The sequence below is a fragment of the Fusarium vanettenii genome (assembly GCF_000151355.1).
Source record: "Fusarium vanettenii 77-13-4 chromosome 14 genomic scaffold NECHAsca_24_chr14_5_0, whole genome shotgun sequence".
Classification (NCBI taxonomy): domain Eukaryota; kingdom Fungi; phylum Ascomycota; class Sordariomycetes; order Hypocreales; family Nectriaceae; genus Fusarium; species Fusarium vanettenii.
Genome location: NW_003315861.1, coordinates 226,405 through 254,200, shown reverse-complemented (window position 1 = coordinate 254,200; position 27,796 = coordinate 226,405). Strand labels below are relative to the sequence as shown.

The following is a 27,796-nucleotide window of genomic DNA, read 5'->3' as shown; positions in this document are numbered from 1 at the left end:
TACACTTTAACCAGTATTCCTAGGGCAAGTTAGCTACGATATAGAGCCGCGGGCTTATCGATGGTGCCCGCAATCACGTCGTAATTCGCTTAGACCACGTGACAACTTATCCCCCGCAAAAGGCGGCCGTGAAATCGTGTGCGTGACGCCTGATAAGTTCTGCTTATCAAGTACGTTAAGCAATCTTATAACGGAATTGCCAGCAATTAAAATCCTGCTTCATATTACAATGTAAACCTACGCTAGAGTCTAGCTTACACATGGTAATAATCCACAAGTTACAAATCATTAAGAGTCTTTAAAAAAGACCTTCAAAGCCTGGTCCACCCCACTCCCTCATTAAATCCGCAAAAGCTTCCTGAGCAATACCTGCACCTTCTGGAGAAAGTCCCGGAAAGAGAAGAAGATCTAGAAATTCAGCAAAACTTCCTCCTTGCTGCTGCTCGGGCTGGGGTAGATGCTTATCGCGGATGATGTCCTGACCACCATCTAATCCCAGTAATGGTAGATTACCATCACCTTGTGCCACAGGGACCGCTGTCTTAAGTGTTGTTAATCGTCTGCGGAGTACCTGGAAAAGATGTTGCCCTAGCAACGCGGGGATGCCGAATCGATGGTTGGGGACTGTTCCTGCTCTCTCTAGCTGCAACGCAACCTCCGCGAGCAAAGCCAGGAGTTCAACTTCCTGGCCAGGTCGATCACCGTAGAGCTGTGAAAACAGTTTCAGGGCAAGGACTGCTGCGTAGGAGCTCATGGCCCAGGTTGGAGTCATCATGCAATACATTGGCTGACCAATCTCACGAAGATCCCTGACAGTGACCTCGCAACAGTTGACGGCAGCCTCAAAGCAGTCGTAAGCAGTTACATCAGTTCCCTGTCCGCTGCTTGCATGACTGTGCAAAGCCGCCGAGAGCGCCCATAGTCGACCATGTAAATACACGAAGCGCAAGAACGCACCTCGCATGACTTCAGGCGTCTCGGAGTGGGCGTCCGGGTTAGTCAGCCATGTTTCTGCCCATGGATCCAAGGCTGAGTCCACGAGGTCTCTTACCCAATGTGGTCCATGATGCGGTAGTCCAAAATGACGTTTGACTTCATGATGAAGCATATACAAATGGCGACGCAAGAGAACAAAAGCCGAAGTATACCTATCTGTGGGGTCAGCCAAGGGATGCTGCCACCATTCGTTTATGCGTAAAATGAGCTCGTTTTCGGGGAAAAAGGTAACTCTGCCACGCGAGGCATTATGTGCTTGTTCCCAGATCAATAGTCGGAGTGACGTCCGTTCTCGGTTTCGAACCAGTCTTGCTTCAAGGGATGATATCGCAACAGTTGATCCATTGCTTGGGTCTGTAACGGGATGTCTGGGCGATGAAGCCAAAGGGCCTTGTCGGCTATCGGAACCCAAGTCTGAAATCATACCAAGGGCGTACGTCGTGTATGTCCATGAGTTGTCCTCCGCCAAGGTATTCGTGGGGACAGCGGCTAGGAGTGATAGGTAATAACCTTGTGCGATTTCCACAGATCTGTAGCCACACGCATGAACATGCCTCGACAGCTTTTCGCCGTGCAAGCGCAATCGCTTCATTAGAGACGCTGAGGCCGGATCAAACTGTGCGGTGATGGCCAGAATCCAAGTGAACAGGAGCGCCGAGCGTGATCTCACAAAATCGGGTGTGTGTAAAGCTAGATCAAGAATGCCGTGTATAGGATGTTGCCACTCAAAGTAGCTGGAGAGCTCTTAATAAGTGGTTTAGAGACGGACTCGGAAAAGTCTACTTACATAAGGAATAGATATAGGACCTCTTCGAGAGATATCAACCCTAGATCGACCGGGTCAAGATCTGGGCCTGTATCCAGGGCTCGGTTTTCGTTTGCTGCTTTGAAGTAGTTTGCATAGCGAATATCGACACTACTCCGGTTGAGGAGCTACCCAAGTGCATCCTCCAGAACCCCTCGATCTAGCTTGAGGCCGAGGGAAACGTATCCAGGGCGTTCAAAAAGGGATCGGGCCGTAACCAAAGAACTAGAATCCGTCGTCATAGATATGGCGTCACCAGGCGAAGTGTCATGGCCAAAATCTGATGAGGACTCAGGTCTAAAGGGCTCCCCTGCCTCCCGAGCCTCCCCGGACGCGTCAGCTAAAAGCCCCAGAGGGTTACACACAGACCGCTCAAACCGGCCAGCAGCCACGGCATCTGCGTTAGACTGCTCAAATTGAGAAAGCTCTGAAGGTGCATCAGGCATACTCGAGAATATATTTTAAGCTAAAGGGACTAGGTCTTGAGATAATTCATTGGCCGCGAGCTACTACGGCGAGAGGGCATCGCCGCGCAAGAAGAGACCAAGAATTTCGCTCTCGCTAGGGACGGGATTCTTAGGAAACCCCTTTGACAGCCGCGCCGCCTTGCGAACTTCGGTCTGGATTTGGCGCACGGCCTTCTCGACGCCATGATAGCGACCAAGAGCACCCGGTCTACGGCCTGGGGCACGTCTCTGAGGGATGTGGCAAGGGCGGTTGTTGCGTTGACACCTGTCGCAGGGAGCTCTTGATCCGTCGGGGTTCCGCTCGGAACTAGTGCATCGCATCTTTTCCACTGTGGTGTCAACAAAACTTCATGTTGCCAGGCACAACATCGGTGGTTGTTCCTCACCTTCTGTTTGCGGCAGGCTTCGCACGCGACGGCCGGTTGAGGCCCAAACCTGCGCTGGCGCTCACAGTTTTGAGGTGAAGGCGCCGAAGCCATTGTCATGGTCTTGGGGATCTGAACAAATGCAGGCGCAGGGTGGAAAATGCGGCATCTCTGCCGAAGGCCTTTGCGGGGAACAACGATCTGCAGAGCGGGGAAGCGATTTTCCAAAACCGATTCCAGTCTGGGGGGGATTGATTAGACCCGGAGTTTGCCGCAAGAATGTAAGAGAGGGGCAGGGCAAACTTTCACTGGTAGCATGTCGTGCATGACAAATGATTTAGTGACCTCAGTTAGACCGTAGCGTCAGAGAAGGCCCGTCCGCGCTCCCCTGTAGGGAGGCAAGTGTCTGTATATTGCAGTAGTTCTATATACAGAGGGAAGGTGGGAGGGGAAAAGTCGAGTCTTGACTGCGTGAGAGATGACGAGCAACTTGCGGAGGCGAGCAATTGGCTCCCGTGAGGCAGTTGCAGGAGGGAAGAAACCCCTCAGGAAGCCCTCCGAAGCCGGGAAGCCTATTCTGCAGTGTGGTCGTCACGTGAGGCAACCCCAATAAAACTACTCCCTGATTTGGTGCTTCATTTTATGGGGCTTCGATTTCCTGTTGGCACTGACCACCCAGTCTAACCCCCCTTCCACAGTGCCAAAGGTCACTTTTTTTGGTTGTTGGACATGGCCACAGCTCCCCGGGCCGAAGGAGAACACAAGGCATACCCTTCGGAGTCCTGCCAGTCGCGAGCAGGTAAAGGATATCATTCGAGGCAGTCAATGCCGAGAATTCTGCTCCGTACTTAGAGCGTAACACGCAGCCATTGATGGTAGTGCATGCGCATGTGCATGGAAATGCCTCTAATCCCCTGGTTAACAGTGACTGCTGCTGCATCTGTCACTGTTTGACTTGCGGACATGTGTCGAAGCTCTCATGCTGCTTAAACCAAAAAGCTTACAAGAGGATAACGGTCAAGGTCACATCAAATATCGCTTGGCAAGTATGGAAAAAGCAAAGCCCAGAAGGCTACGAAGTGAAGGGCTCATATCAATGCTGCTGCCACCGAGGAATGCACTGCAATCTGTAATTTATGCATGACGTGCAGCTACGTGCCTTAATGGTCGTGCTGATCAAGCTTGGACTCCCTGCTCAGTATATACCTTTAGATACCTCGGCCGCCATCTACTTCAATCGTTGTGCCAGTAAGGAAAGACCCCTGGTCTGAACCGAGGAACCACGCCGCGTTCGCGATATCGGTCGGCTTAGTAAGCCTTTTCAATGGCAGAGCGTCTTCAATTTTGCGACGCTTTTCGGCTAATTGATTATCATTTCCGATGCTTCTCTCGAGCCTACAGCGAACAGCAGATGACGTTAGACTAGCACATAAGGTAGGTAATAGCAGACTCCAACACATACATGGCCGTGTCGCCAATCGCGGGACATATGCAATTGAATCGAATGGTTAGGGCATATTCCAGCGCCATGGTCTTCGAGGCGAGCTGAATCAATAGTCAATATTGGCAGTTCACCAAGGACGGGCAGTAGTTTCCAACATTTACTCCCGCCTTAGCGGCGTTATAGAAGGCGAATCCTGGCCGCGGGCGCGTGCATCCAGTGCTAGGATATCGATATCAGTGCTAGTCCAACCACCAGGTTGCCTCATTTTGCCCACCTCGTCAGGTTAATAAAGATACCACCTCCTTGCTTCAGCATAAAAGGGCAGATGACTTATGCACTCAGGAAAACAGGCTTGTATCAAATGTCAGCGGATGCACAGGTAATCCAGCAACATGGACGTAGCGTGGCTTACTCTAAGGTTGACGTTGAGGATCTTGTCGTATAGGTCCATTGACAATGTGTGGACAGGCTTCGGCTTCAGTTAGTTTACGCCTGGCGGGGCTATCAGGGGCCATCTGAACTTACCGAGGGCACGAGCGTGATGCCTATCAAGTCTCAGCGTGCTGTGATAGGCACCAAAGGGAGAAGCAGCATATTTGCTTACCCGCGTTATTGACCACGACATCCAGCCGACCGTACTCTTTTTCGGCAACAGCCAGAGCTTGCTCCCAAATTGCCACGCTTGTTACATCTCCATGGATGAAGGTAAGGTCGGGACTTATGGCTGCTTTTGCGCTTCCTTTGACATCGTTCAGATCGATGAAGATGACTTTGCTCCCCTCCTGATGAAAACGGTCGACTATCGCAGCGCCGAAGCCATCAGCGCCACCTGTGTGAGAGACGTCAACGCTGACTCCGGCCCAAGGTCAAGACTTGCAAACCTATCACAAGAACGACTCGCGATTCGGAAGGCGCCATGATGAAACTACACGTGAGTTGGTCCACGGTTTCTAACCATGTTGATGATCTGGTCGCGATATTTAAGGGGCTGGCTCGGGCGGGGTCGAAATACCGGAGGTAACATTCTCGGCATTAGTCCCACGCCGTTCTCTTCCCGTCCTCCACGCGACCATGGAGTACAGCCGGAGCTTTCGGCTGTCGGAATGTTAATCTAAGGTCCGGGATCTCACGCCAAAATGCCGGCTAAATCAATCGATAAAACATAGACATGGCCGGCAGTACAGGACTACCTCTTTGTGGCCCATGACATGCACAAGCCAGTCGATAAGGGCAGCAACCAACAACGACCATGGCTCAACAAGGGATCAGTATCGCCATTTGCTCTAATGCTATGGGAAAATCAAGAGCTGGTCATAGTATTGCTATGAAGCTGGAAGCTGCGAAGCGACATGGCTTTGACGGCATCGAACTTGTCATAGAATGCCTCGAAAGCCATTCCGAGTCTGAAAAGTTTGCCAGTCACAAGTCTCGTGCCGACCGTTTGCGCGCTGCGGCCCTGGACATTCGCAAGAGCGCAAGTGCTCTATCGTTGGACATCGTTACGCTGAACCCCTTTGGAGCCTTCGATGGGCTTGCGAAAGAGGAGGATATTGAGGTGCGCCTCCAAGAGGCCGAGCTTTGGCTCCAGATCTATCAGGTCTTACAGGCCCCGATCCTTCAGGTACTAATCCCATACACTCGAGCTCCGGCACTCCAGATAGATCGCTAAACCCAGACCAGCTTGCCTCATGCATCTATCCCCTACAAAAGCATCTCACCGCGGACCCACTCAAGATCGCAGCCAACCTAAAGCGGCTGGGGCTTCTAGCTCAGAAATACAACATAATCGTGGCATTTAAGGGAGTAGCCTGGGGTATTAATATAAATACCTAGCAGCAGGTTCGAGATATCCTTGGCCATATTGATCTACCTAACGTTCGCCATTATATCGACACCTTTCACATTGCGGCTAAAGAAGCGGGAGACCCATTCAATTTATCATCGCCCGTCAAGGCTGATAGTATCGCCAGACTACGAAACAGCATGGCAGAGTTCTCGCGGACGGTCAAAGTCAGTAATATCAGATATTTTCAGTTAAGTGACGCCACGGCCGCAGACAAGGAACAAAGAGGTTACCCGATCCGAGACCTAAAGCAACCACCGTTCATAACACAGTCCCGGAATTGTCGAATATTCCCTTGTGAACATAGAGTATTGCCAGTCCTAGAAGTGGCCAAAACCGTGTTTGAGATGGGGTACCGGGGCTAGGTATCCATAGAGGTTTTTCACCCCGACGTGTGGAAGAGAGACCCCGGGTAAGTATCTGAGAGTTATAACGACAAATCGCGAGACTAAGACATCATCACGGCTAACTAACGCTATTGTTATAGCATCCCGGACGAGTGGGCGAGGCGAGGTATGCAGTCTTGGGCCAGGGTGGCAAAACACTGTTCTATATACTCGGATAAACCTCGTTTATGAGCTTATTTATAGTGTGTTTATGCTGTATTGCTTAGTTCTTTTAAGAAGGGCATATGTATTAGAGAAGTGGCATGCATGATGATGTTACACAGGCAGCCACCTCAAGGGAAGATGTCACCCCATGATACCTTCATTGTCAGAACAGCGTTACGGATCTGTTGCAGGATCAGCAGGTCTAGTATCTTGGCCTTGCCCCCTCAGATACAAAGACAACGAGGGAGAACGAAGAACAAGGAGGACGAACACAACGAACATCATCAATACACTCAAGATCATCCCAATATCATCTTTCATCATCAGTGACCTAGTGAGGGCGCGCTGTCTAACACCAGGTGACTACTCTAGACGCATTGCAACATCTATCATTCTTCCGGTGAACACACTCATTGTGCCGAGCGCGCTATCAAAGCCCGCGCTCTTGGCCCGAACGGTTAATGGGCTGTTGCAAGGGGGATCCACTACGGTTGGATGGATTTTATTTCGCCCGGAGGGAAGTCCCTATAGGGCCTTGGCACAGTGTCGCACTGAGCGTGCTGAAAGGATCAAGGATCAGGTAAAGAATAATGAGCAGCAGCAGTGTGTTGATTGATTGTTGTCTGAGGTTTTCTCTTGTGCGGGGTATTCCATCCCGCAGAGTTACTTAAAGCATACGGCTAGATTACTAACGCAGTTGTTTCATGAGGCCGTGAAGATCATGCCTACCCTGCGACACACAGTCTAGTTCACATCTCAGTACATTTGGTACCTGACACCCCAAGCCCCACGGATCGTCGTCTCATCACTTGCTGCTCAACCTCGTCGCTGCTTGTTCCATGACAGGCCTGCTTGAAGGCCAAATTCTGCAAGTGTTCAGCATCCTATCCTCGGCAGCTGAAGCACGGTCTGCCAAAATCGAGGCTGCTTTTTGTTAGTATAGTCGCACGCTAGAGATTAGTTTGCCGAAGGCCGCTGGTCCGCATCGAGCCTGTTTGTCGCGATAGCAAATTTGATTGCCGCACGCACGGCCTGCATGTTTGGCTTCCACTTTTCGTTATCCGACGCAGCTTTTCCTCCCAAGAAGAACGATAAATTCCCAATCTTTGTTCGTGAGCATTTAAACATGACTTCCCGTTGCATTTCCCACTTTTTGCATCGGAAGAGGAAGTGCTCAGTCGTCTCTGCTGCTTGTCCACAATCGCATATGTCCGATTCCGCTGCCCCTATCCGGTGAAGATAACTGTTCAGTCGCGCCATCCCGGTCCGAAGCTGGGCTATCACGTCCGATTCTTTTCTTTTTAGCGAGTCGTATAGTGCACGGGTGTGCTTGCCCGGCAGCGCCTTGTCGATGCGCTTAGAGTACTGTCCAACCCCTTCCGGAAGTCGCCCACACTGCCGTTGTTGGAGGAGCGCCAGTCGAAGTGCCGTAGACCTTGCTTGGTACGACGGTGTCTCTACCATGCACTCTGCTTTGGTAGCTCTCTGCGCTGCTGCCTTGGCCTTCGGTCCCAATGCAAAACCTTCGGCCTTAGCCGGCACCCACATGACTCTAACGGAACAGCCTCTTTTCCGAAGGCACTTGGTGCGGTCGTATATCTGACGGATAGTGCATTGACCGGATTGCTGCCGAGGCCTCCTGATCACTTCCACGGCCGAGCGGTTGCTCGTCATGACCGTTACGTCCCGAAAAGGAAGCCTGGGCGGCATCCACTACGGTGGGCGATAGGGGTCACTGTTGCAAAACTCCCTGTCACTTCCTTTTGGGCTTAGGCGCTCTGGCCCTTAGTCATCCGAGTACTTCATGTCAGCACGAGATATGTACCGCGGACTAGCAGCGGGCCCGCGCGGTGGCCTTCTCCAGTCCGATTGACAGCTCGCAGCATCAGGTCCACAAAGGTATCCGGTTTGCAAACCACCCGCTACCATCTTGACGCGCACAACGCGATATCTGGAACTTGGTTCCGACGAGCTGAATTGATTCTTCCAAAACGAGTTCACCAAACGTCTTTAGTTTGCCATTATCCTGGCCGAAGGCGCGCCTGTACCAGAAACAAGGAAAGCCGAGTCGCAGCCCCTACCCTGGATGGTGCTGGAAATTTGTAAATGTCGACGCCCTATGGAGTAGGAAGAAAATATATATATATATGGAAGCGACTTTGAGAGCTTGACCTTTTTTGTTATATGATGGTACTGGGTCGAAATTTGGTGTTCAAAGTCTTAACTCTGCGTTCGTAGCCACGACCATTGTGTAGTCTTTATCTTAACGTACCCCCAACTCAGAATGAGGAGCGGCACACTGAGGCAGCAGAGGATTACCGCAGTAATCCCGCGTCTGGTCAGCAGCGGACTAGCATAGCATCCTCCTGCTTAAATGGGCCTAGCGACTTTATCCGCTGCGACAAAGGGGGATATTGTTTTGTTTTGCTTAAATTAAAATCTTGTTCTTAAACCAGATTCTATTTCTTCTCTCCTTTTCCTACTTTCACCGTCTCTCTTCAACTGAAATGGGCCCTCCAAAGATTCCCCCTGAGCATGTCTATTGCGTCCAAGCTGGAAAGAAGCACTATGACCTCTTCACCACCATATATGTTGGCGCGAACTATTGCGGCCGTTGCGGCTTGGTCAATCCCTTTCGGCCCCAGCGTCGAGCCAGGTCAAAAACTCCAGCACTTCCTGGCCCATATGATGAGGTGGTGGAGCTCGAGGACTCTCCGCCACGGCCTGTGAGTCCAGCAAGTCAGCTGATGCGTGACAGACCGAAACCAGTGTCATCCATCGGCATTGAACGTGCCGCCCAACTACTCCCCAACGAACTTTCTGCCCCTGGCACGGTGAATACACGGGCACGCATACCGACGTCGAGCAATTCTCAGTTCATGACTGTCGCTTCAGCGGCCAGTCGAGCCATTCAGAACTCCAAAGGCAGCACCAGAAAGCCTGCGAGGCAACGAACTGGCTACCAATGGGTCCATATAAGTCTTCTGCTTGTGAGCTTGGAGACCAAGTACTTCAATGGGCTTGCAGTGGAGGTCCCAGAGACGGTGCTGCCTTTGAAGGATACGGTGATCAAGTTTTCCTCGGCGGATCTTCTGACTTGGCCCTCGTTCACTGAGATTTTAATCGATCACCTCCGTCCGCTTCCGCCCTCAATCGATCCTACGAACAAGGATCTCTGGAGCCTTTCTTACGCTTCGACGGTCTCTGGCAAGAAGATCGTTACCGTTCCAAATACCGACAAGTACACGACACCGTCGAGCATGCTCGCTTCGGGGCACTTTTCGAACAACCAAGCTGGGCAGTTAAAGGTGCTAGTCGTCCTGACATCCACGGATGTAGTCGATAAGCAGGAGCCGGCCACACCGCTGAGGCCAGATGAGTATTCAACGCCAGCCAAGGAAGACAAGAAGCGGAAGGTCAAGCAAGAGGACACAAGTCCATACTCCGGGCGCAAGAAGCGTATCAAGCAAGAGGCGCAGGTCAAGGAAGAGAGGGGCACTGTGGAGACGGATCAGGTCGAGCAGGAGATACACGTCAAGATCAAGCAGGAAACGCCTGTTCCGGCTTCCTCCTTCCAGAGCCCAACACAGGACGAGCTTGGAGATACTGCTAAAGATACCGTTGGACATAGGGATATGGCAGATCTTAGTGAAGTAGAAGATCCACCCTGCGATCTAGGGTTTGACAGTCTGCCTGATGGGAAAGGAGGGGAGGGCGTGTTCGACGACGAAGATGAAGTGGATGAAGAATATTGTGAGGAAGAGACAAGTTTTGTTCCAGAGTTCGTAAGAAACCAGACCACCTCACCACTAGGCTAAGAACTGACCCTAACAGGTAAACCCGGAATTGATTCGTCGAACCGTGGGGGAAACTCAAGCACAACTATTCGACACTGATACTGCTAGAGCCCTTCCACCGGCCCACTCTACACGCTTCAAAGGCACTAAAATCCCCACAACGTTTGCCGTTCGCTATGGGAGAAGGAAGGATTGACTACTCAGGCTCCCCATTTGAACTATCGCTATCCTCTCCGTCATCACTTATTCCCTTAATGTCGTTTCCTTCCTCATCTTCAAATCCCAGTTCCACCAGTGGCTGCTCTGCTGGTTCCCCGTCTCCAAGCTCTTCTCCTCGGGCTTGATTTGCTCGTTCAAGCAATGCTTGCTATATGCGTTTAGATTGGTTTACTAGCAAACAAATAGTGTGGCTTACATATTCGGCAACGCCCCCCGTTGGCGCTTTACGGTATGCCAGCACAGGTTGTTAACCACTTTCGATGTGTTGAATGATTCTATCTCGAAGACCAAGGTAGAAGCGCTTGAAAGGCCGCAACTTATCCGGCTCCTAGCGAGTTCCAAGGACTACCTAATCGTAGCCCATTTCGAGAAGAACTTAGCGACACCAATTCTTTATCTCCGGCTCCAAACATGTGCTAATGTCGATATCAGCCAATGGTCGCTCCATTTCACCTAGAACTGAGCGGTCAATGGGGATACCCCAGTTGCATGCCTTGTCTGGATCGGGGTAATGGTAATTCATCCAGGGCTGGCCGTGAATCACGTGTGGACGGTTCTTCTGAAGGCGAATTCGATGAAGATTCCACGCCTCCACAAAGTCGAAGAGTTCTTGGCGTAATACATCTTCGAAGACGGCGTAGATGGCAATCTGATCCTCCAACATATCGCTGTCAAAGTCCCCGTCCCTGGCGAGCTCCCCAAAGTAGTCTACCCACTGCCGGGACGAGACATGCAGCATGCGCTCCCACCAACTCTCAATCTTAACATTCTTCGTACTTAGAGCCGCCTTGTACGAATCTTTCAGGCGCTTCCCTTGCTAGAACACTTACCCATGCCATTCCACTCGCCCGTCTGTTGCCAAAACAAAGTTCCAATGTGCTGCTGCGACCAATGGCATTTCGCTGCCCCTATCTACTTGCAAATACCATGGCCGAAAGCCGTAGGCATCACATACGGCCAAGTACTGCTTCAACACGCTCAAAGCAGTTGTAGCAGTGTGGCCAACATAGAACCAGATAATATTGCGCGAGTAGGCGTCTATTGCGGCATATATCTCGAATCCATACGCCTTGAGCTTATCATGACCGTCAATGCACCACTGGTAGTTTAGTCCTGGGACAAGGAACTGTCCCTTCTTCCTCCGAAACATCCTTTTCCGGAGTTCGACCTCATTTGGGAACATGATTTTGTACATCGCAAAGAGAGGGTCTCTTGGTACCCAGAGCTGCTTTTTCTGACGAAGATAAGGCTGGAGAAGGCTTTTGCCATATCCCGAAATAGCATTAGAGCGCCGCGTCATTTCGATGATGACTTGCTCTGTCTTTTCCAGCAACGCAAGGCGCTCCTCGTCGCTATTGATCCTGCGTACCCAGCGGCGGTCCGGGTGAAGCCTGATGCGCTTTAGACCTCGTTTCGTGATCGGCCAGCCCTGTCTCTGCAGAACGCTCAGCGTCTGCTTCTCGGTAAGCCCAACGCGAAAGATCAGGTCGCGGGTGGCCTCTATCAGCTCTGGGGTTTCTTTGGTACGGGCTTGCTGGCGCAGGAGACCCCAGCTTGCGATTCGGCGAGAGATTGTACTGAGATTGACTGCGACATGATATTGCTTCCGAAGCTTATACTGAATCCTGCTTCGCGAGACACCGTTAAGGTAGAGATAAGTGACATAGTCACGGTAGTGATCGATTGGATTGGGCGGACGTGCCATTGTTGGCGGTAATGTCGAAGGCGTGGGCGATTTTCTTGGTCCTCACGACAGGAAAAAGGGGGGGGGGGGACGGCGATGGCCTGGTCTCACTATACCCTAGCACGTTGACTCACCGCAATACCCCGCAGCGGTGTTGCAACTGGCCCGCTGCGGCTTAGTGTCAGGGGTTTACTGCTGGAACGTTGCCAAACCGGGAACAGGATCGACGCTGCTGACCTGCACATATTTACACAACCCACATCCCTTACAACCCTGGTTCCTACCTTCCCTTCTGTATCGTCGTATCCGTTGGAAAAGCCAATGGTCAACAGCGTTGTCATGCCCACAACCGATCCCGTCATTGTAAGTGAAACTGGTGCCGGTGACCTGACGGAAGGGGACTCGCCCAGCAGGAGTTAACATAGTCAAGAAGGGCAGAGGATTGGTCCGACCCAACGCCCGCAAATCCACGGCCAAGGTTACCGTACGATCCAATAAGTCCTCATGTGGCGAAGAGACGGCTGCTAACACGCTCGTCCGAGCAGAAGAAGAAGCAGACGAAAAAGGCCCCTCCCATCGGCTCGGTGCGTGACTTCCCATGCCGCCCCTGCGTCACACGCGCCACCAAAGCCCCCGGCCATGAATGTGCCTCCCAAGACAGTATGTTGGGTTGCCCCAGGATCATACACCTGCTACGCTGACATGCACGGAATAGATACTGGTGCTGCGTGCTGGGACTGCGCAAAGAACGCTCACACCTGCAGGCCGGTAAGGCATATCTGCTTGCTCTCAGGTATCGAGCCACTGACAAAGCTGCATCTCTAGGTCCCGGTTGGTGCTCTTGCTGCTGTGCGCGCCTTTTGGGAGCTGAATCGGCAGCTCAAGCGTGCGAATTCCGATCCAGACGATGCCTGGCGGACTGCTGCACAGCGCGCAGCACAACAATTACGAGCTTGCGGTAGTGGTGCGGCTCTTCCTGCCGCTCCAGGACCAGCTCCCGCTTTGGCTTCGTTCGGCGAGATAGCTGAGAAGAGCCCCGAGGAGCGAAAGATCATGGCGCTGGAGACCATCGCTGAGGCTGCTCGGCTCTGGATTGTGAGCGGGATCAAGTCGTCAGATACATTTCCACTACTAACTCGATGCTCAGCAGCTCAATAAGCCGGACGAGGAGGACGAGGAGGACGAGGAAGAGGTAGAAGAGGACAATTGAGCGTTGGTGTTGCCCAGTTCGACCGCCATGGTGGCGGCCGATGTCTGTAGGACGTGATAGAAATCTGCTTTGCTGGTCCGCTGCGGTCCCGCTGCTTTGATTACATTTTCCGTAACGCGAAAAAAATCCAAGAATCTACGCTGAGGTACACGGAGCAATGTCCTGCGGGGTGGGTTGCCCATCTCGCTAACCCGTTTCGTCTCTCTTGCGGTGGTTTTTGGGGTTTTGCAACAGTGACCCCTATAGTCTGCCGTAATCCACATCATGACGTGGAGCAATTCCTATGCCGACGAGCGGACCCGGTGGTTAAATTTAGCCACCGGCTGCTTCCCCCAGACGCCGAGGGTTCTACTTCACAACTCCCAGGATGCCGAAGAAACATGGCCGGGTCGCATGCATGTCAAATGGCCCAACTATAAAGACAAAAAAAAAAAAGGTTAAATATCGCCTGTGATCTGTTGATATTGGCGGAGGTCTTAGCAAATTGCTTTTATCGAAACAATTGGATTCATCATTGACAATGGAAACTATCGAAGTTGACGTCCTTATTTGTGGTGGAGGCATGTCCGGCATGTCTTGCGCCAACCATGCGACCGGAGCTGGCGCCAAGGTGCTTGTCGCAGAGAAGCAGGGCCATGTCGGTGGCTCATCTGCCTATTCGGCCGGGATGTTGTAAGTGTCGAGGACAACTGACAAAGCTGTGTTGTAGACTGAGCTGACAATCCTCTAGCTGGGGACCGGAGACGTATGAGAAGCTACGTTCCTGGGTTCCAGACGGCGATGCCAACTTGCAGCGCGCATGGCTCGATGACTATCCCAAGGCTGTGCAGTGGATGCGAGATTCTGGAATCCCTACTGCGGACAAGTTTGCTCCCATTATGACGATTAGTAACATGACATATCCCCTTCTGCCCACTCGATGCTAGAGAACACCGAGTAATGTTGAATGCAGGCATTAGATACCCAATTAAAATTCCCGACTTATATCGCCTGCATGCGAAACGAATTAAAGAGAGCTCGACTAGGTCCAAAGTTTGGATTAACACCAAAGTCATCAAGCTCCTACAGCAAGAGCCTGGAGTCCCCGGTTCTCGTATTACTAGCGCCATCCTAGAGCATACATCTCCCGACGGAACACAAACAAAACTAGTCCAAGTTAATACCAGATGGGTGGTTTTGGCCACAGGAGGATTTCAAGGATCGTCTGAGCTCAAGGCGAGATACCTTAGCCCCGGTCAAGACAACTTATTTATGCGGTCCAACAGTGGGTCTGTGGGAGATAGCCTAAGGCTTGCAACATCTATTGGTGCTAACACGAGCCGTGGCATGGCGACTTACTACGGGCACCTCTTGGCTGCTCCTCTGCGACAAGAGGATGTTTCCCCAAAGGAGTATCTTCCTTTGGCACAGTTTCGTCAGTATCCCTTTAAGGGAAACGACCGTTGCAGTGTTTCTGGCTAACTCTTCTGCAGAGAGCCGCCGGTGCCTTTTACTCAACGAGCGTGGTAAGCGGTTTGCCGACGAGACGACCGGCGATGAGATCATCAATCAGCATTTAGCCAAGCAAGACAATCGCCGAGGCTTCCTTATTTTCAAGTAAGAGAGAACCTAGGTGGGAGGGGAAACCACGGATTCCGAACTCGGCACCACTAACCAGCCGCGATATAGTGAGGAAACGAGACTCAAGTATACCACCAAGGCCCTCTTCCCCAATAGCGGAGACATTAACCGAGTCGAGAAAGCTCGCCAAAGGGGATATAATGTTGCACAATCGCAGTCATTGGAAGGAATACTCCAAGCTCTGGGTCAATGGGGCGTAGATATTGCACAAGCACGGCAAACAATCGAGCAATACAACCGCCGCGTTGGTCTCGGCGACCGGTCTATCATCCTCGATGCTTCTGTAGGCCGCGGAGGCGAGCCACCCAAGCCACTCATTGAAGGAGATGGGCCTTTTTGTGCCATGGAAGTCCAGCCATCGTGAGTCTGCGGAGCTACTAAAGTTGGGCAGAAGTCACTAACGCGGCGCGTAGCATCACGTTCACCTACGGTGGCATTAAAATTGATTCCTTGGGTCGCGCCCTGGGCCCTGACAAAGCTCCCATTCCTGGACTGCTTGTTGCTGGTGTCGATGCTGGAGGTTTCAGCAACCTCGGATATGCTGGTGGCCTTGCTCTTGCCTTTGTAACTGGTTACTGGGCAGCTCGTGAAATCTGTGCCGAGCTCAAGCTACCTCTGCCTCTCTTGCCAAAGGCGGCTTCGACAGACCACGCCGTATTGCCATCAGGATCGTCGCGGAGTAATCTGTGACAATGCCTGGCTTAAGAAGTCCGTGTTCGGCGAGATTCGTTGATACAAGAGACAATTTTAAACGAATCAATGCATGTAGATAATAGGTCTATCACCAATAGCATAGATATAGTGTCTAGACAAAGATGTTGAGATGATAGGACATAAAGGCCTTGTCGGACATGACTTAATAAAGCTGCCAACCTAGGCGACGGCCATTCAAGCTTTGACTTCGGCTCCTGGCTGGGAACAAAGCCAAAGGCGATAACTAATTTATATCCATAGACGAACCACACATTGCGCTGCGATCGTACTATAAAGATCACAAGTTCAAAGTCTATCCTAGGACTGAGCGCTTTGTACTGCAAGGTAGTAAGCTATAAGTTAACATATTAGAAAGTAAGATAACATAACTAGAGTTATACTAGAGACATCTATAGAATACTGTCTCACTGAGCGTGCTAAAAGGATTAATGGTTAGGTAAATAATAATAAGTAATAGCAGTAACGATTTAATTAGATGTTCTATAACCCACGTTTCGAAGACCGAGTTCTTTCCGGCCTTTTACGCCGCATATCAAGCCGCGATGACAGAAAGAAATATCAAGGGAGGCTTTTAAAGGAGCCGGGCTTGTTCCTCTTGATCCGGAAACTGTGGTCTCAAAGCTTGATGCGCAGCTACGGACTCCAACGCCGGTTGAGGAGGAGGCTAACTAACCGTTGGGTCTCAAAGACCCCAAAGACCGTACTTGAGGCTGAATCTCAGTCTGAACACCTTGAAAGACGAATCAGAAGGCAACAAAGCAGCTCTCCGGAATCTATTCTTGAGGCGCTTAAGTCTCTTTCTAAGGGAACAAAGGCCGTTATGCGTGAGATGGCATTAATGAGGTCTGAGATCCAAGACTTTCGACAGGCGAATGAGACACTAAGCCGGCGCCGGAGGGCAAAAAGGACCCGCCTATAGAAAAAAAGGGAAGATGACTCTAGATGAAGGCAGGCAAGCAATTGATCAGATGGATGTTGATGCGCAGGTAGTGGCCGAATCGTCGAGAAGTGGTGGTCAAGGAAGGTCGGCGCGACCGAGGGAAAGGCGCTGTGGAATATGCGGTAAGCCCGGTCATAATTCAAGAACGTGCTAGGTAGTAATTGAGATATGTGGGGAAGAGTAGAGTGAGTAGTTTTAATTGATCAAATAGTGTGTTGTGTTTTTATAGCGATTTTTATCTTAGAGTTTGAGATTTTTGATCGGCATGCTTGTCTGATCGGCATGCTTATCAAGTACGTTATCCAGTGCATACATATAGCGACAGGATCCAGGTGCCACAGTGAGTTAAATACGATCCGCGCAAAAGGGGCCGTGGACGTGCACGGTCCACTAACTCTGAACCTAATAAAGTCCTAAGTGGAGTAGAGTGGATAAGCATTAGGATTCGCTCGAGGACCGCTTATCTTTGTGCTACGGTTTACATACAACGGTGTCAAATCCAATATGCGGCGCAGACCTGAGGGCCGAGCCTTGGTACCCTTAAGACCGGAAGTGGAGCTCCGGTAGCCAAATTTATGCTCCGGGTCCGGCCTGTTTTCTCTGCCGACGCTTTCTTACGAAATCCTTTGGCCTGGGGCCGGGAGGTCGGAATTCTCCGTCTAATCTGGGGCCCCGCAAATGCCCAGAATCCAAGTGGGACAAAAAACGTGCGAGGCAGTTCTCTCAAGCTCAGGAAGGGGACGAATAAATAGGTCAAGTCACCTCTCAGTATTATAAGCTTCAACAACATCTCACCATTCACCTAGTAATCTTCTCCTCCTCCAACATTATCTTTGCACGACATGGCAGTCGCGGAACAAGATCCCAAAAGGCTTCGAGAATCCAAAGTCGAGATGGTTGAGAACGCGCAGGATGGTGGGGACGTCCGCTCCACTCAGGACAAGAGCGATCTCCAAATGAGCCATGTCCAGTACACCGAGAAAGGTAGAGATCATGTACCTTGCGTCACATGTTGGCACGTCAGGGGGCTAACAAAAGACAGAGAAGTCAGCCATTCGCCGCAAGATTGACTGGCGCATTATGCCTCTTGCCGCTTGGGCGTGCGGCCTGCAGTTCGTCGACAAGGTTTGAGCCCCGTGGCCGACGCTATATTCTCCCCTGTAGATGGGTAGCATCTCGCTAATTGCCGATCCATCACCAGTCTGCCCTTAGTGCTGCCGCAACCTATGGTCTCCGAGATGACCTCAACCTTCACGGCCAGGAATATTCTTAGTGCGTTTCGGTATGTCCTTCCGTCGATAGCCAGCACGAGTAACTCAAGCTCAAATAAGCTTAACCTACCGTATTAGATCTTCTATTTCGGCTATCTCGTTGGGTCCTTTGTCTCCGGTCGCGGTCTCCAGTACTTCCACTATGGCCGATTCATTGGAACTGCATACTTCTTCTGGGGCGGAACGTTACTCGGATGCATAGGCGCGAATAGTTTCGCCAGCCTGATGGTGCTCCGATTCCTTCTTAGGTATGGCAGCTTTTATTAATGACCCAGGGGCCACTAACTAATATAGAAAACAGAATCGCCGAGTCTTATCTGGTCCCCGGACTTCTACTCATGTGAGCCCCCTGAATGGATCCTAATCCTGGAATAACGCCCTTTTCTAACCCCCATCGCAGCACAACCATGTGGTATTTCAATTGCCCTACGCCTCTCTATACAGACCAAGAAATATCTGATGCAGCTGACAGGTACACTCAAAAGGAGCAGCCGCTGCGATTTAGCTTATGGACTGCACTGAACGGATTCTTGCCCGTCCCCTTCCTCATCATTTACTATGGTAAGGGCGTCATAATTCCGCAATGGGAGACACGATCTAACATTCATAGGTCTTAGGCATATCACCAGCGGCCCTCTCGTGAGTACACCATTATCGCCTTCGTCCCAGATACCTAGTTTCATAACCAATTTCGCCTAGGTATCTTAGAAATTAATCTTCCTGCTTCTTAGAATCCTTAGTTACATCACGGGTATCCTCCTTATAAGTTCTGCGGCATAAAGAATATGAGCTATGCTATACTGACCCAAAACTATCAGTGGCTTATTATGCCTGACTCTCCCGAGACCGCCACATGGCTAACCGAGAAGGAACGGGCTATTGCTATAGCACGAATGGCTGAAGACCAACTTGGTATCAAAAATAGTAAGCTTTCCTGTCCCACATGCCTTATATAGGCCCTGGATATTAATGCTGCGTGTAAGATACCTTCAAATGGGACCAGGTTTAACTTACACCGTTGCAATTCCAACACATAAGCTTACCAAGCAAACCAGCTCAAGGAGGCTCTTCTCGATTATCGTTGCTGGATGATCGTGCTGCAGATGTTCTTTTCTCAGGCCATAGGGAACGTAACGACAAACTTTTTAGGTATCATCATCAAGGTAAGAGCTTAGAAAACTAGGTGCCCTGGGTGCCAACGCTCCAGTCTGGCAGATAGCAGTACGACTAACAATACTCCAACGGTATAGGGTTTCGGTTACTCCCAACTCAAGGCCCAGTTGCTCACGGCACCCAATTACGCCTGCCAGGTAAGGCCTTCGCCCCATAGGTGCCCTGAAGTACTTAGGCCCAGCTGCCACCTACGCCGTGCATCCTATAAACTCCGAACTCACATCCCGTAGGGTATCACGCAACTCATCGTTTCCGGCCTGCCCACTTATTCGAAGCGTTTTCGCAACATGAAACAGCCTCTCACGGCAGTGGCAAGTATCATATCTCTCATTGGAGTTATCATCTTGCATATTACGCCTCCAGAACCCGAATATCAAAATCGCCGACTGGGCGCCTACATTCTTCTATCATGTGCCGGTATTAACTATACCGTCATCATATCTGTGATTGGAAGCAACATCACTGGATTTACTAAGAAGCAGCTTATAACCTCCATGTCGTTCTTTCTGTACTGCGTTGTCAACATCATCACACCCCAGACCTTTATCGGCACCGAGTCGCCTCGATATCCTACTGGCATGATCTTTATTATAGCGTGAGTCTCGCGTTCTGCTTTTCTTGATCGTCATGACCGTGGCATGATCTAACCACGTATTTTAGCGCAGATTTATCTCGATCTTCATTGCCCTGACTCTTTCTACATGGATGACCATGAGACTAGAGAACGCGCGAAGGGACAAGAAGGCCAAGGCCGATCCCAGCTATGCCCCTCTACGTCCTAAAGAATACGCGAGCAACATTACGTAAGTAGACCCTCCGGAAGCGTCCGATCGGACGCATCCCTGCCTTTGTGAAGCAAGTCACGCTACTAATCTGGCCTTCAGGGATGACACCGATAAGCAGAACAAACGATTCCGATACTCGCCGTAATTGGTATTCAGCGACCAAGGAAATTATTGTGGAGTAAACCATAGAGCATTTGTTAGATTACCTAATAGGCTATCGTGGGAAGGCTTAGCACCGACCGAAGGCATTCGTAACTTCAAGTGGTGGCAACAACGACCCCTTCTTGACTAATTGGTGGCAAATAAGGACTTAGGCGGTTTGGGACAGTGTGTACCTGTTTGTTTCTGCGTCTTTAAGCCTTATTTTCACTCTCAAGTTATATATCTCGTTCGTATCCCTAGCTACCTTACCTTGCTCATGCTTTCACAACGTGTAGACACGCGAGGATTCTCGCAGCTAGTGAGTGGATTAGGATATTCAACCTAAGAATAGTACCTCTTTAGTATCAGTTGCTAAAATATGACTATGATTGACTCTTACCTCATTAGCCCAGATGTTGTGTTTAACTATGGATAACAAGCGTGGTTCACTCGTGATTTTCTTCTATAATACACATCGATCCTTTTCCAAGATATATCCTTATTATTTTAACTGTACTCTACTATTAAAATCTCTAGTTATTTGCGTATGTTATTTCTTAGCACGCAAAGTTATGAAAGAGAGAAAGGCATAACTGTATCCTCATCGAGACAAGCCGATATAATGCAATGTCCGCCTTAAATATTAATAATAAAGCCTGCTCTTAACCGGTGAACTCGCAAGTGTTCCCATTCTTTATTCCAAGATTGATATTGGATGACCCGAGTCCCGAACTTGTGGTGACTTTGTGCCCCTTGGTTCTATTCCTATGCGGATAATCATACAACCAGTAGTCCACCGGATATAGTTTCATGAACGTGAATTCAGACTGTCCGGTACTGCCGGAGCTTTATTTTATAGACCGGACAACGAGATTCCGAGTGTCTCGCGCCCCAGCAACTATTCCCCGCATTACGTTTGGGGCGCTAAGAAAAGCTTAAATAGAAAGGCGAGCGAAAGCACTGCCAGCTTGATTGAAATATTCTCTACTCCTCATTCACCACTAAAATTCCCCCTACAAAAATCTGCTTGCCCCATACTTTAAACAGGGAAAATACGCTCCCGAGAATCTGGCGATGGCTTCCAATACCCATGATTCGGCATTCTCAAGTCGCTTTAGAACGGCAACTGTCTCACTGGGCGCACCTACCCAACACGATCTCTCAAAGAAACTCAAAGCTACTGCAAGGGCTGGCTTCAAATATATCGATCTCTTCGATGAGTGCTGGGCATTTTACCTCAAGTCTCACGGACAAGACGAGACGAAGTTATGGGATGCTACTCCTATCAATTTATCTTTGGCGAGAAACCTGGGCATGGAAGTTAAGGGTCTGGGTATGCAAATTGTGTGTACCCAGCCTCTGCGTATGATCGAAGGTCGACGAGATCCTAGAGAGAGAAAGGAACAGCTTGAGCTAGTCGCCAAGCGATTTCCTTTTATGCGTGCTTTCGACACAGACCTGGTTTTCATGTGCTCCAGCATAGACAAGGAGCCATCATCCACGCTGGACTACAAGACTATGGCGAAAGACTTGGCGGAGATGGGAAGGATGGCAGAGGAGTTTTCTGTCGCTGATGGAGGTCGAATGCTCAGAATCGGTTACGAAAACTTATCGTGGGCGCAGCGCAATACCTGGTCCTCGACCTGGGAAGTCGTACGCGCAGCCAACAGGCATAACGTTGGGCTCATTATAGACTCCTTCAACCTCTTAGCCGTGGAGTTTGCGGATCCATACAATCCGGAGGGGCATAGTAGAATCTACTCAACCCCGAGGGAATCCCTGGATGTTTTGCGCATGTCACTTGCATCCTTGGTTGCAACTGTTCCGGGCGAGCGCATCTTCCTCGTCCAGTTGGGTGACGCAGAGCGAATGAACCCTGCCACATTTCACCCGCCGACCAATCCTAACATCCCCAGACTTTTGCCATAGTCACGAAACCACAGACTCTATCCGCTAGAGACCGAGAGAGGAGGATACATGCCGGTAGATTTGGTTGTGGCTGCAATTTTGGCAACTGGTTATCAGGGTCCGCTCTCCATTGAGGTTTTCGCTAGCTCCCTCCATTCTATGGACCCTCAAGTACCAGGACAGCATGCTGAAAGAGGAATTAAGAGTTTAAAGAGACTTTGCGAGGCTGCTACTCGCGTTGAACCTTTCTGGTCGACAAAGGCGGCGGACTCTCCGGCATATAAGCTATAGAAACAAGGCAAAACCTCATTGTCCAGCACGACGACCTCTTCGAGGATATAGCACCTGAAATTTATGTCATGTATAGAATAATAAGATAACTATGCTTTCCCATCCGATACCGGTAGAACATCCGGCGAGCACAATTAGCCTTGCCTTAACGATCATAACCAGAGACGTAGTATAGAGCTTCTAGTCTTAGTTATCAGCCCCATCGAAGGGTAGCCCCAAGGCCCTACTCAGGAATGTAGACCAGAAGTGCGCCGCACTTCCACTTCTACACCAACCAGCATCCCTACATCTTGCCCCCTTAATTTCCCTTTAGAAATACGCCGCACTTCCGGTCTAGGCCTATTTAGCATGAACGAGAAATGCGCCGCATTTCTCTACACGAGGGACCGTGCTAACACTATTGAGATTATTATCTCGACCGTGTTATATGAATACAAGTAATTTCCTTTTATATATATAAAGCATACTTAGTTATGGCTTCAGCATTGTATTTTACCTATATAGATAACCCGATATTAGTATGCCCGACTATGTGACACATGCCGTGGCCGAAGCCGACACTATCGCTCTATTGCGGCCAAACTAGCTTCAGAAGCTCGAAAAACTCGGCCTATACCGCAATATACCGGAGCCAGCTATTATCTGCGTTCAATGCGGCTTCGCTATCAACCCCAAGCGCGCTTCACGGCACCCAAGTAATAAACACCATGTTCCCAAGTCCGCCCGCTACGGACTAAAGCCCCTAATTTGCTCTCTGAACCTCCCGGATCCAGAGACACTTCCATTGCGACCTAATAGCTCACGACCACACCCGCACCTTTCGATCCAGAGAGGGTCAGCATGCAAGCACTGCGGCCTTCGCTCCGTCAGTGAGAAGGTCCTCACAAACCACTTACGGGCTGAGCACTGGGATAAGGTCAGGCCTGCGGCCCAGCGGCAGACGCGTCACTGGCTGCGCGACCATATTCAGCAGGGCCTTCCTTCCAAAGCTGGGCCGCCAGCGACATCAAGAGGTCATGGATCGTGGTTACAGACGATCCCCTCGAGCTTAGACATCACGATACCAACGTCCTTCTCCAGGCTAGCCCCGACGTCATCCAGCATTTCGCGCAGGAGCTATTCGCGCAGGAGCGTACCCGGCTGGCGAGTAAGGAAAATCGTCGTCAAACATTACATCAGAGCTCAGCAATGGTACCTTCTGCCCTGCTGACAAACCGGTTGCGCCGCACTGGCTGGCCGACGGTGTTTAAAGATGCCCGGCGTGATATCATCGTCTCTCTGACCGAGCTGCCCGCCCGCGAGCCTGTCCGGCCCTTATCGCTCGGTATCATCGACGGCGAAGCCAGCCAGAGTCCAGCGAGTGATGAAAAGAAGTTGGCGTCTATGTTATCGGCACGACCGACTTCTAGACCAGTGCGGCGAGACCGTCAGGTGGACTGATGTCTGCTTGAGGAGGTGGCTCCGCGGCAAGTTTCCAGACCACCCCTACAAGGCACCCTTTGAGCTAGTCTCTAGGTCATCTTCTGAGAAGCTCTATGGGGCGCCTGTTTGATCAACTCGTGTCGCACTGAGCGTGCTAAAAGGATCAAGGGTCAGGTAAACGATAATAAGTAGCAGCAGTGTGTTAATTGATTGTTGTCTGAGGTTATATCAACCTAGCAGTGATACACGAATGCAGACATTGAAATAAAAGATCAGTATAGATTACATTGCCCCCCCCCTTCATATCTAAGGAGCGACGAAGGTTGGTCTCTTATACTTGTGTTCAATCTGTTAATCTCATAGGCAGCAGCCTGATGCTAGTTAAGCTCGTTCACATTCATCGTGAACAAGTTCACGATAATCGTGATCCTTGCCAAATTTTGGCCTCATTCCAACAACCTAATCTTAACAAGTTTCCTCCAACAGTAAGTAAAGGTCTCCGGCGCTTGACATATTATCATTGACTACTAGGATTCAGACTAACAGTCTAAAAGTCCTAGGGTTAGAGCTTAAAGTATCAGACACGCGTTATTCCTATAATGATAGAGATAGGTGATCAGAGGATAGAGAAGTATATATAGAGTATACAGAACCGAGAACGATTAATTTAGGATAAGGATCATGTCTGTGACTGATCTGTAGATGTATTATCTCCTTCTTATTCTTCGTTCTCCCTCCTCGTCTCTATATCTAAAGAGGCGAGGCCAAGATACTAGATCTACTGATCCTGCAATAGGTCTATAACGCTATTCAGACAATTCTTATATCATCGTAAGACATCTTCCCTTGAGGTGGCTGCCTATGTAACACTATCATGCATACCACTTCTCCAACACAAAGTCCTAGATAAAATCATTTAGAGATATAAACCCGAGAAGAACTCTGGTTTCAATAATTAACAACAAAGTTTTTAAATATATATATTTTTTCACTTAGCACTACTATGCAATATAAACAACAAGTAAGATCAAGAGATTGTTTTCTTATCCACATACTTCTTATACCAAGGTAAACCCTAAACAAATATTCCTAATTCTCGAAGGTTAAGAGTATGCAACATTGGGTGTAGCCAGAAGAGATTGAATTAAAGCTGCTTCTTCTATCTAAGGAATGACGAAGGTCGGTCTCTTATACTTGTGTTTATCCTGCCGATCTTCCAGGCAGCAGGCTGTTGCCTGCGATCTGGCGTTCACGCTGACCGTGAAGCTATTCACGATGGTCGTGATCCTTGCCCCACTTCTAACACTAATTTCCCCAGAACCTAGCCCAGGCTCTCACCGCAACGTTCTTCTGCCTAAGCTCCTCTCTCACTCTCTCGTCATCAAGTCCCTCTTCCCAGATACGGCATTCATCGTCGACAGCCTGCTTCCTTCCATCCGCATAGATGTCAACTGTGGCTAGGTTAACAAATTTAGTCCGTTTGAAAATCTTCCAAAGGACGAACATGCCCAAAAACCAAGCCACACCAAAGTAGCTTATAATAAATCCCCTAGTGGACCATGGATGAAATATATCAAAGCCGATAAAGATGCTAATAAGACCGCCAAGAAGTATGCACGAGTATGGAGTCCAGGAGGAAGCAGGGGCGATGTAGGGGAATAAGATTCCGTCGGTCGGTTTTTTGTCGGAACTGGACTTTTCACGACGGAAAATATTCCAGGAATTCCTGCTGATCGTGTTTTTCCCCTAAAGACGAATTCCCTGTGCTTTCAGAGCCCGACGCCAACCAAGGAAGACCCAAGATATAGCCGTAAAGAAGACGATATTCGATAACGTAGTAAGATCCACAAACCAGCCGAACACCACGATCGCGTCGTTCGACGCAACAAGGAAGGCCAACATAGAGATGAAAGTAACAGTAGTCACAGCCACCCATGGAACGCCAGATTTTATGCACTTTAAAAAGAACTTGGGAGCTTATCCATCTTGAGCGAGTGAGTAGAGCGTACGACTTGAGGCATAGAGGTAGGCGTTTCCACACGACCAGCCGGACAAAAGAATGAGAACGTTGATGAAGCCGGGAAGAAATCCAGTAATGCCTAGGTTCAACAGACCCAAGACCCAAGGAGATGCAGCTGCACCAGCGTCGCCTGACTCGATCGCCCCCATGAGCCGAGGATCACGAGAATTGCAGAGAATGCCGACAGCCAGGACGCCAATAACGTAGAAGAATAAGAGACGGGCAATAATCATCCTTGCCACATTTGGGATAGTCTTTCGGGGGTTTCGGATCTCCCCGGAGGCCATACAGATCATTTCAGGTCCCCCTACTGTGAAGACGGCATATCGCACTGAGATGCAAACACTCAGGAATATTCCTGCCGCGCCGCTTGTGTAGTAGGGATGGGCAAGGTCGCCGTTCGTCCAGTTTCGGAAGCCGTAAGCATCATGGCGAGGATTGCCTCCTACCATCGTGATAAAGGTGGCCAGTATGAGGCCTAGGATAAGAAGAACCTTGGTGGAGCCCATGATGAACTCAGACTCTCCATACCACCTATCCTGATCAGCATAATTGATGCGCGGTGTGAAATCTGCGAATTATACTTACCTCACTGCCACCATATTAAGAAAGTAGCATACACTCATGGCCATAGCGACCCAAACTGCTGGATTGATGGTTGTGTTCCAATATTGCATGACCGTAGCCACGGCCGAGTACTCGGTGCAGACAAGCATCACACCACCATAGAAGTATGTCCAGCCCATAGCAAAACCAAGCGCAGGATCCACAAAACGAGCGGCTAATTCATAGATGGAGCCACGGATAGGGAGCCAGGCTACCATCTCTGCAGTGTTCAGGGTGGTGGGCCAAATGAACCCAAGCCCATAAATCACATAGCCGGTGACCAGAGGCAGTGGGCCAGCTGATGCCAAGATGCCGCCAACACCCACGAAAAGACCGACGCCGATACTACCTGCAATTGCCATGAGCTGAAGATGGCGAGGAGATAAGCCTCGTTGAGTCTGCAGTAAATCCATGTCGGCTTGCTCGCCTAGTCGTGACGTCGCTCTGTCATCGCCGGCATCCTTTTCAGCCAATAAGACCGTCATACTTAGTAGACTATGGGTAAAAGGATGATGATTGCTTTAGCTGGTTTGATGGTTGATTGCCCTAGAATGAGAAAGGAGGACAAAAGGGATAAGGCGTTCTTAAATAAGATTAGAGGAAGAGGACAAAAGTGATAAGGCGTTGTTGAATAAGATCAGAGGAAGATTCACAGTTTATATAATAACCAGGAAGGTGAGCCCCTTGGGAAAGCTACAACCAGTTCTTGGTACTCGGGGGTCTCAAAATCAACCCCCCTCCCTTCCCCCCAAGTACTATGGTATCTCTATCTATGCTAAGAAACTACTACTCTAGGCTGTTCTGCGGGGAAATACGCTGATTTCGAGGAGAGGGCGGGGCCCCGCATCCAGAAGGCCAGGCGGGTGGGCCTAGGGTGATCCATGGAGAGATGTGTCGAGTCAGTTTGACAAGAGGTACAGTAAAAGTGGTTTTAGGGACCGGCCCGGCTTCTTTCCTAGGGACCGGCCCAGTGTGGCTAACAAACCGACCGACCTAGACCGGCCCCTTCGGTCGGTCGGTCTGGGTTGGTCAAGGCTCCCGGTCGGTCGGTCTAGGTCGGTCTAGATTAGCAGCCCGGTCGGTCTAGGCTACCTGCGTCACGCCCCACTTATTTTGTGAAGCGGGTTCGAGAGTGCCAAAATAAGTGGGACGTGGCACGGGTACCTTAAGGCGGAGCCGACCAATGGCGGCCCTGGCAACACCCAACCCAGACCGACTCAGACCACCCAATCCGACCGGCAGCTCCGGTCTGAAGGTGGTCTGTCAGACGGTCTGTCAGACGGTCGGTTTATTAGCCACACTGGACCGGCCCCGCTTCTTTCCGTGGACCCTTTTGCTGCCCTTTGGATACTCAAATTGCATAGCATCTCTGTACATGGTTGCATAGAGGATGACGGAAGTCATGAACCCTGGGCAGTAACTAATCTGATGGTAGCCCAAAGCTGCCCGTCTTTAACTGCGTGGCTCGTGGCATCTATGGAGGTGGAATTGCATCGCCGTGTCTCGCCATCGACTGTTCGTCGC

The 27,796-nt window shown here is 50.2% G+C and overlaps 9 protein-coding genes across 9 annotated transcripts; 5 read left to right on the top strand and 4 right to left on the bottom strand.

The window, feature by feature from the left end:
- Window positions 1–514: 514 nt before the first annotated feature.
- NECHADRAFT_13000 (uncharacterized protein) lies at window positions 515–1,893 on the bottom strand (the record flags this gene model as incomplete). The annotated part of the gene is made up of 2 exons (XM_003044119.1): window positions 515–1,730; window positions 1,784–1,893. Coding segments are annotated over 2 exons (1,326 nt in total), but the record flags the coding sequence as incomplete, so codon positions are not given.
- Window positions 1,894–3,841: 1,948 nt separating this feature from the next.
- On the bottom strand, window positions 3,842–4,995 carry NECHADRAFT_98159 (uncharacterized protein; the record flags this gene model as incomplete). Its single annotated transcript, XM_003044118.1, has 7 exons — window positions 3,842–4,028; window positions 4,096–4,178; window positions 4,239–4,296; window positions 4,352–4,406; window positions 4,502–4,546; window positions 4,682–4,906; window positions 4,959–4,995. The coding sequence occupies 7 exons, from the start codon at window positions 4,993–4,995 to the stop codon at window positions 3,842–3,844; spliced, it is 690 nt and encodes a 229-aa protein (XP_003044164.1).
- A 331-nt stretch (window positions 4,996–5,326) lies between these two features.
- NECHADRAFT_88603 (uncharacterized protein) lies at window positions 5,327–6,285 on the top strand (the record flags this gene model as incomplete). Its single annotated transcript, XM_003044170.1, has 2 exons — window positions 5,327–5,698; window positions 5,911–6,285. 2 exons carry the CDS (start codon window positions 5,327–5,329, stop codon window positions 6,283–6,285), a joined length of 747 nt encoding a protein of 248 aa, XP_003044216.1.
- Window positions 6,286–8,978: 2,693 nt separating this feature from the next.
- On the top strand, window positions 8,979–10,464 carry NECHADRAFT_88601 (uncharacterized protein; the record flags this gene model as incomplete). Its single annotated transcript, XM_003044169.1, has 2 exons — window positions 8,979–10,256; window positions 10,306–10,464. The coding sequence occupies 2 exons, from the start codon at window positions 8,979–8,981 to the stop codon at window positions 10,462–10,464; spliced, it is 1,437 nt and encodes a 478-aa protein (XP_003044215.1).
- A 399-nt stretch (window positions 10,465–10,863) lies between these two features.
- Window positions 10,864–12,192, bottom strand: NECHADRAFT_55344 (uncharacterized protein; the record flags this gene model as incomplete). The annotated part of the gene is made up of 3 exons (XM_003044117.1): window positions 10,864–11,304; window positions 11,332–11,586; window positions 11,707–12,192. The coding sequence occupies 3 exons, from the start codon at window positions 12,190–12,192 to the stop codon at window positions 10,864–10,866; spliced, it is 1,182 nt and encodes a 393-aa protein (XP_003044163.1).
- A 300-nt stretch (window positions 12,193–12,492) lies between these two features.
- On the top strand, window positions 12,493–13,381 carry NECHADRAFT_88599 (uncharacterized protein; the record flags this gene model as incomplete). Its single annotated transcript, XM_003044168.1, has 5 exons — window positions 12,493–12,534; window positions 12,597–12,831; window positions 12,887–12,939; window positions 12,997–13,266; window positions 13,319–13,381. The coding sequence occupies 5 exons, from the start codon at window positions 12,493–12,495 to the stop codon at window positions 13,379–13,381; spliced, it is 663 nt and encodes a 220-aa protein (XP_003044214.1).
- A 520-nt stretch (window positions 13,382–13,901) lies between these two features.
- On the top strand, window positions 13,902–15,365 carry NECHADRAFT_55268 (uncharacterized protein; the record flags this gene model as incomplete). The annotated part of the gene is made up of 4 exons (XM_003044167.1): window positions 13,902–14,053; window positions 14,308–14,795; window positions 14,854–14,977; window positions 15,050–15,365. 4 exons carry the CDS (start codon window positions 13,902–13,904, stop codon window positions 15,363–15,365), a joined length of 1,080 nt encoding a protein of 359 aa, XP_003044213.1.
- Window positions 15,366–21,099: 5,734 nt separating this feature from the next.
- On the top strand, window positions 21,100–22,224 carry NECHADRAFT_98157 (uncharacterized protein; the record flags this gene model as incomplete). Its single annotated transcript, XM_003044166.1, has 2 exons — window positions 21,100–21,870; window positions 21,955–22,224. 2 exons carry the CDS (start codon window positions 21,100–21,102, stop codon window positions 22,222–22,224), a joined length of 1,041 nt encoding a protein of 346 aa, XP_003044212.1.
- A 2,727-nt stretch (window positions 22,225–24,951) lies between these two features.
- NECHADRAFT_98156 (uncharacterized protein) lies at window positions 24,952–26,685 on the bottom strand (the record flags this gene model as incomplete). The annotated part of the gene is made up of 5 exons (XM_003044116.1): window positions 24,952–25,237; window positions 25,350–25,392; window positions 25,434–25,622; window positions 25,656–26,200; window positions 26,255–26,685. 5 exons carry the CDS (start codon window positions 26,683–26,685, stop codon window positions 24,952–24,954), a joined length of 1,494 nt encoding a protein of 497 aa, XP_003044162.1.
- Between the last annotated feature and the right edge of the window lie 1,111 nt (window positions 26,686–27,796).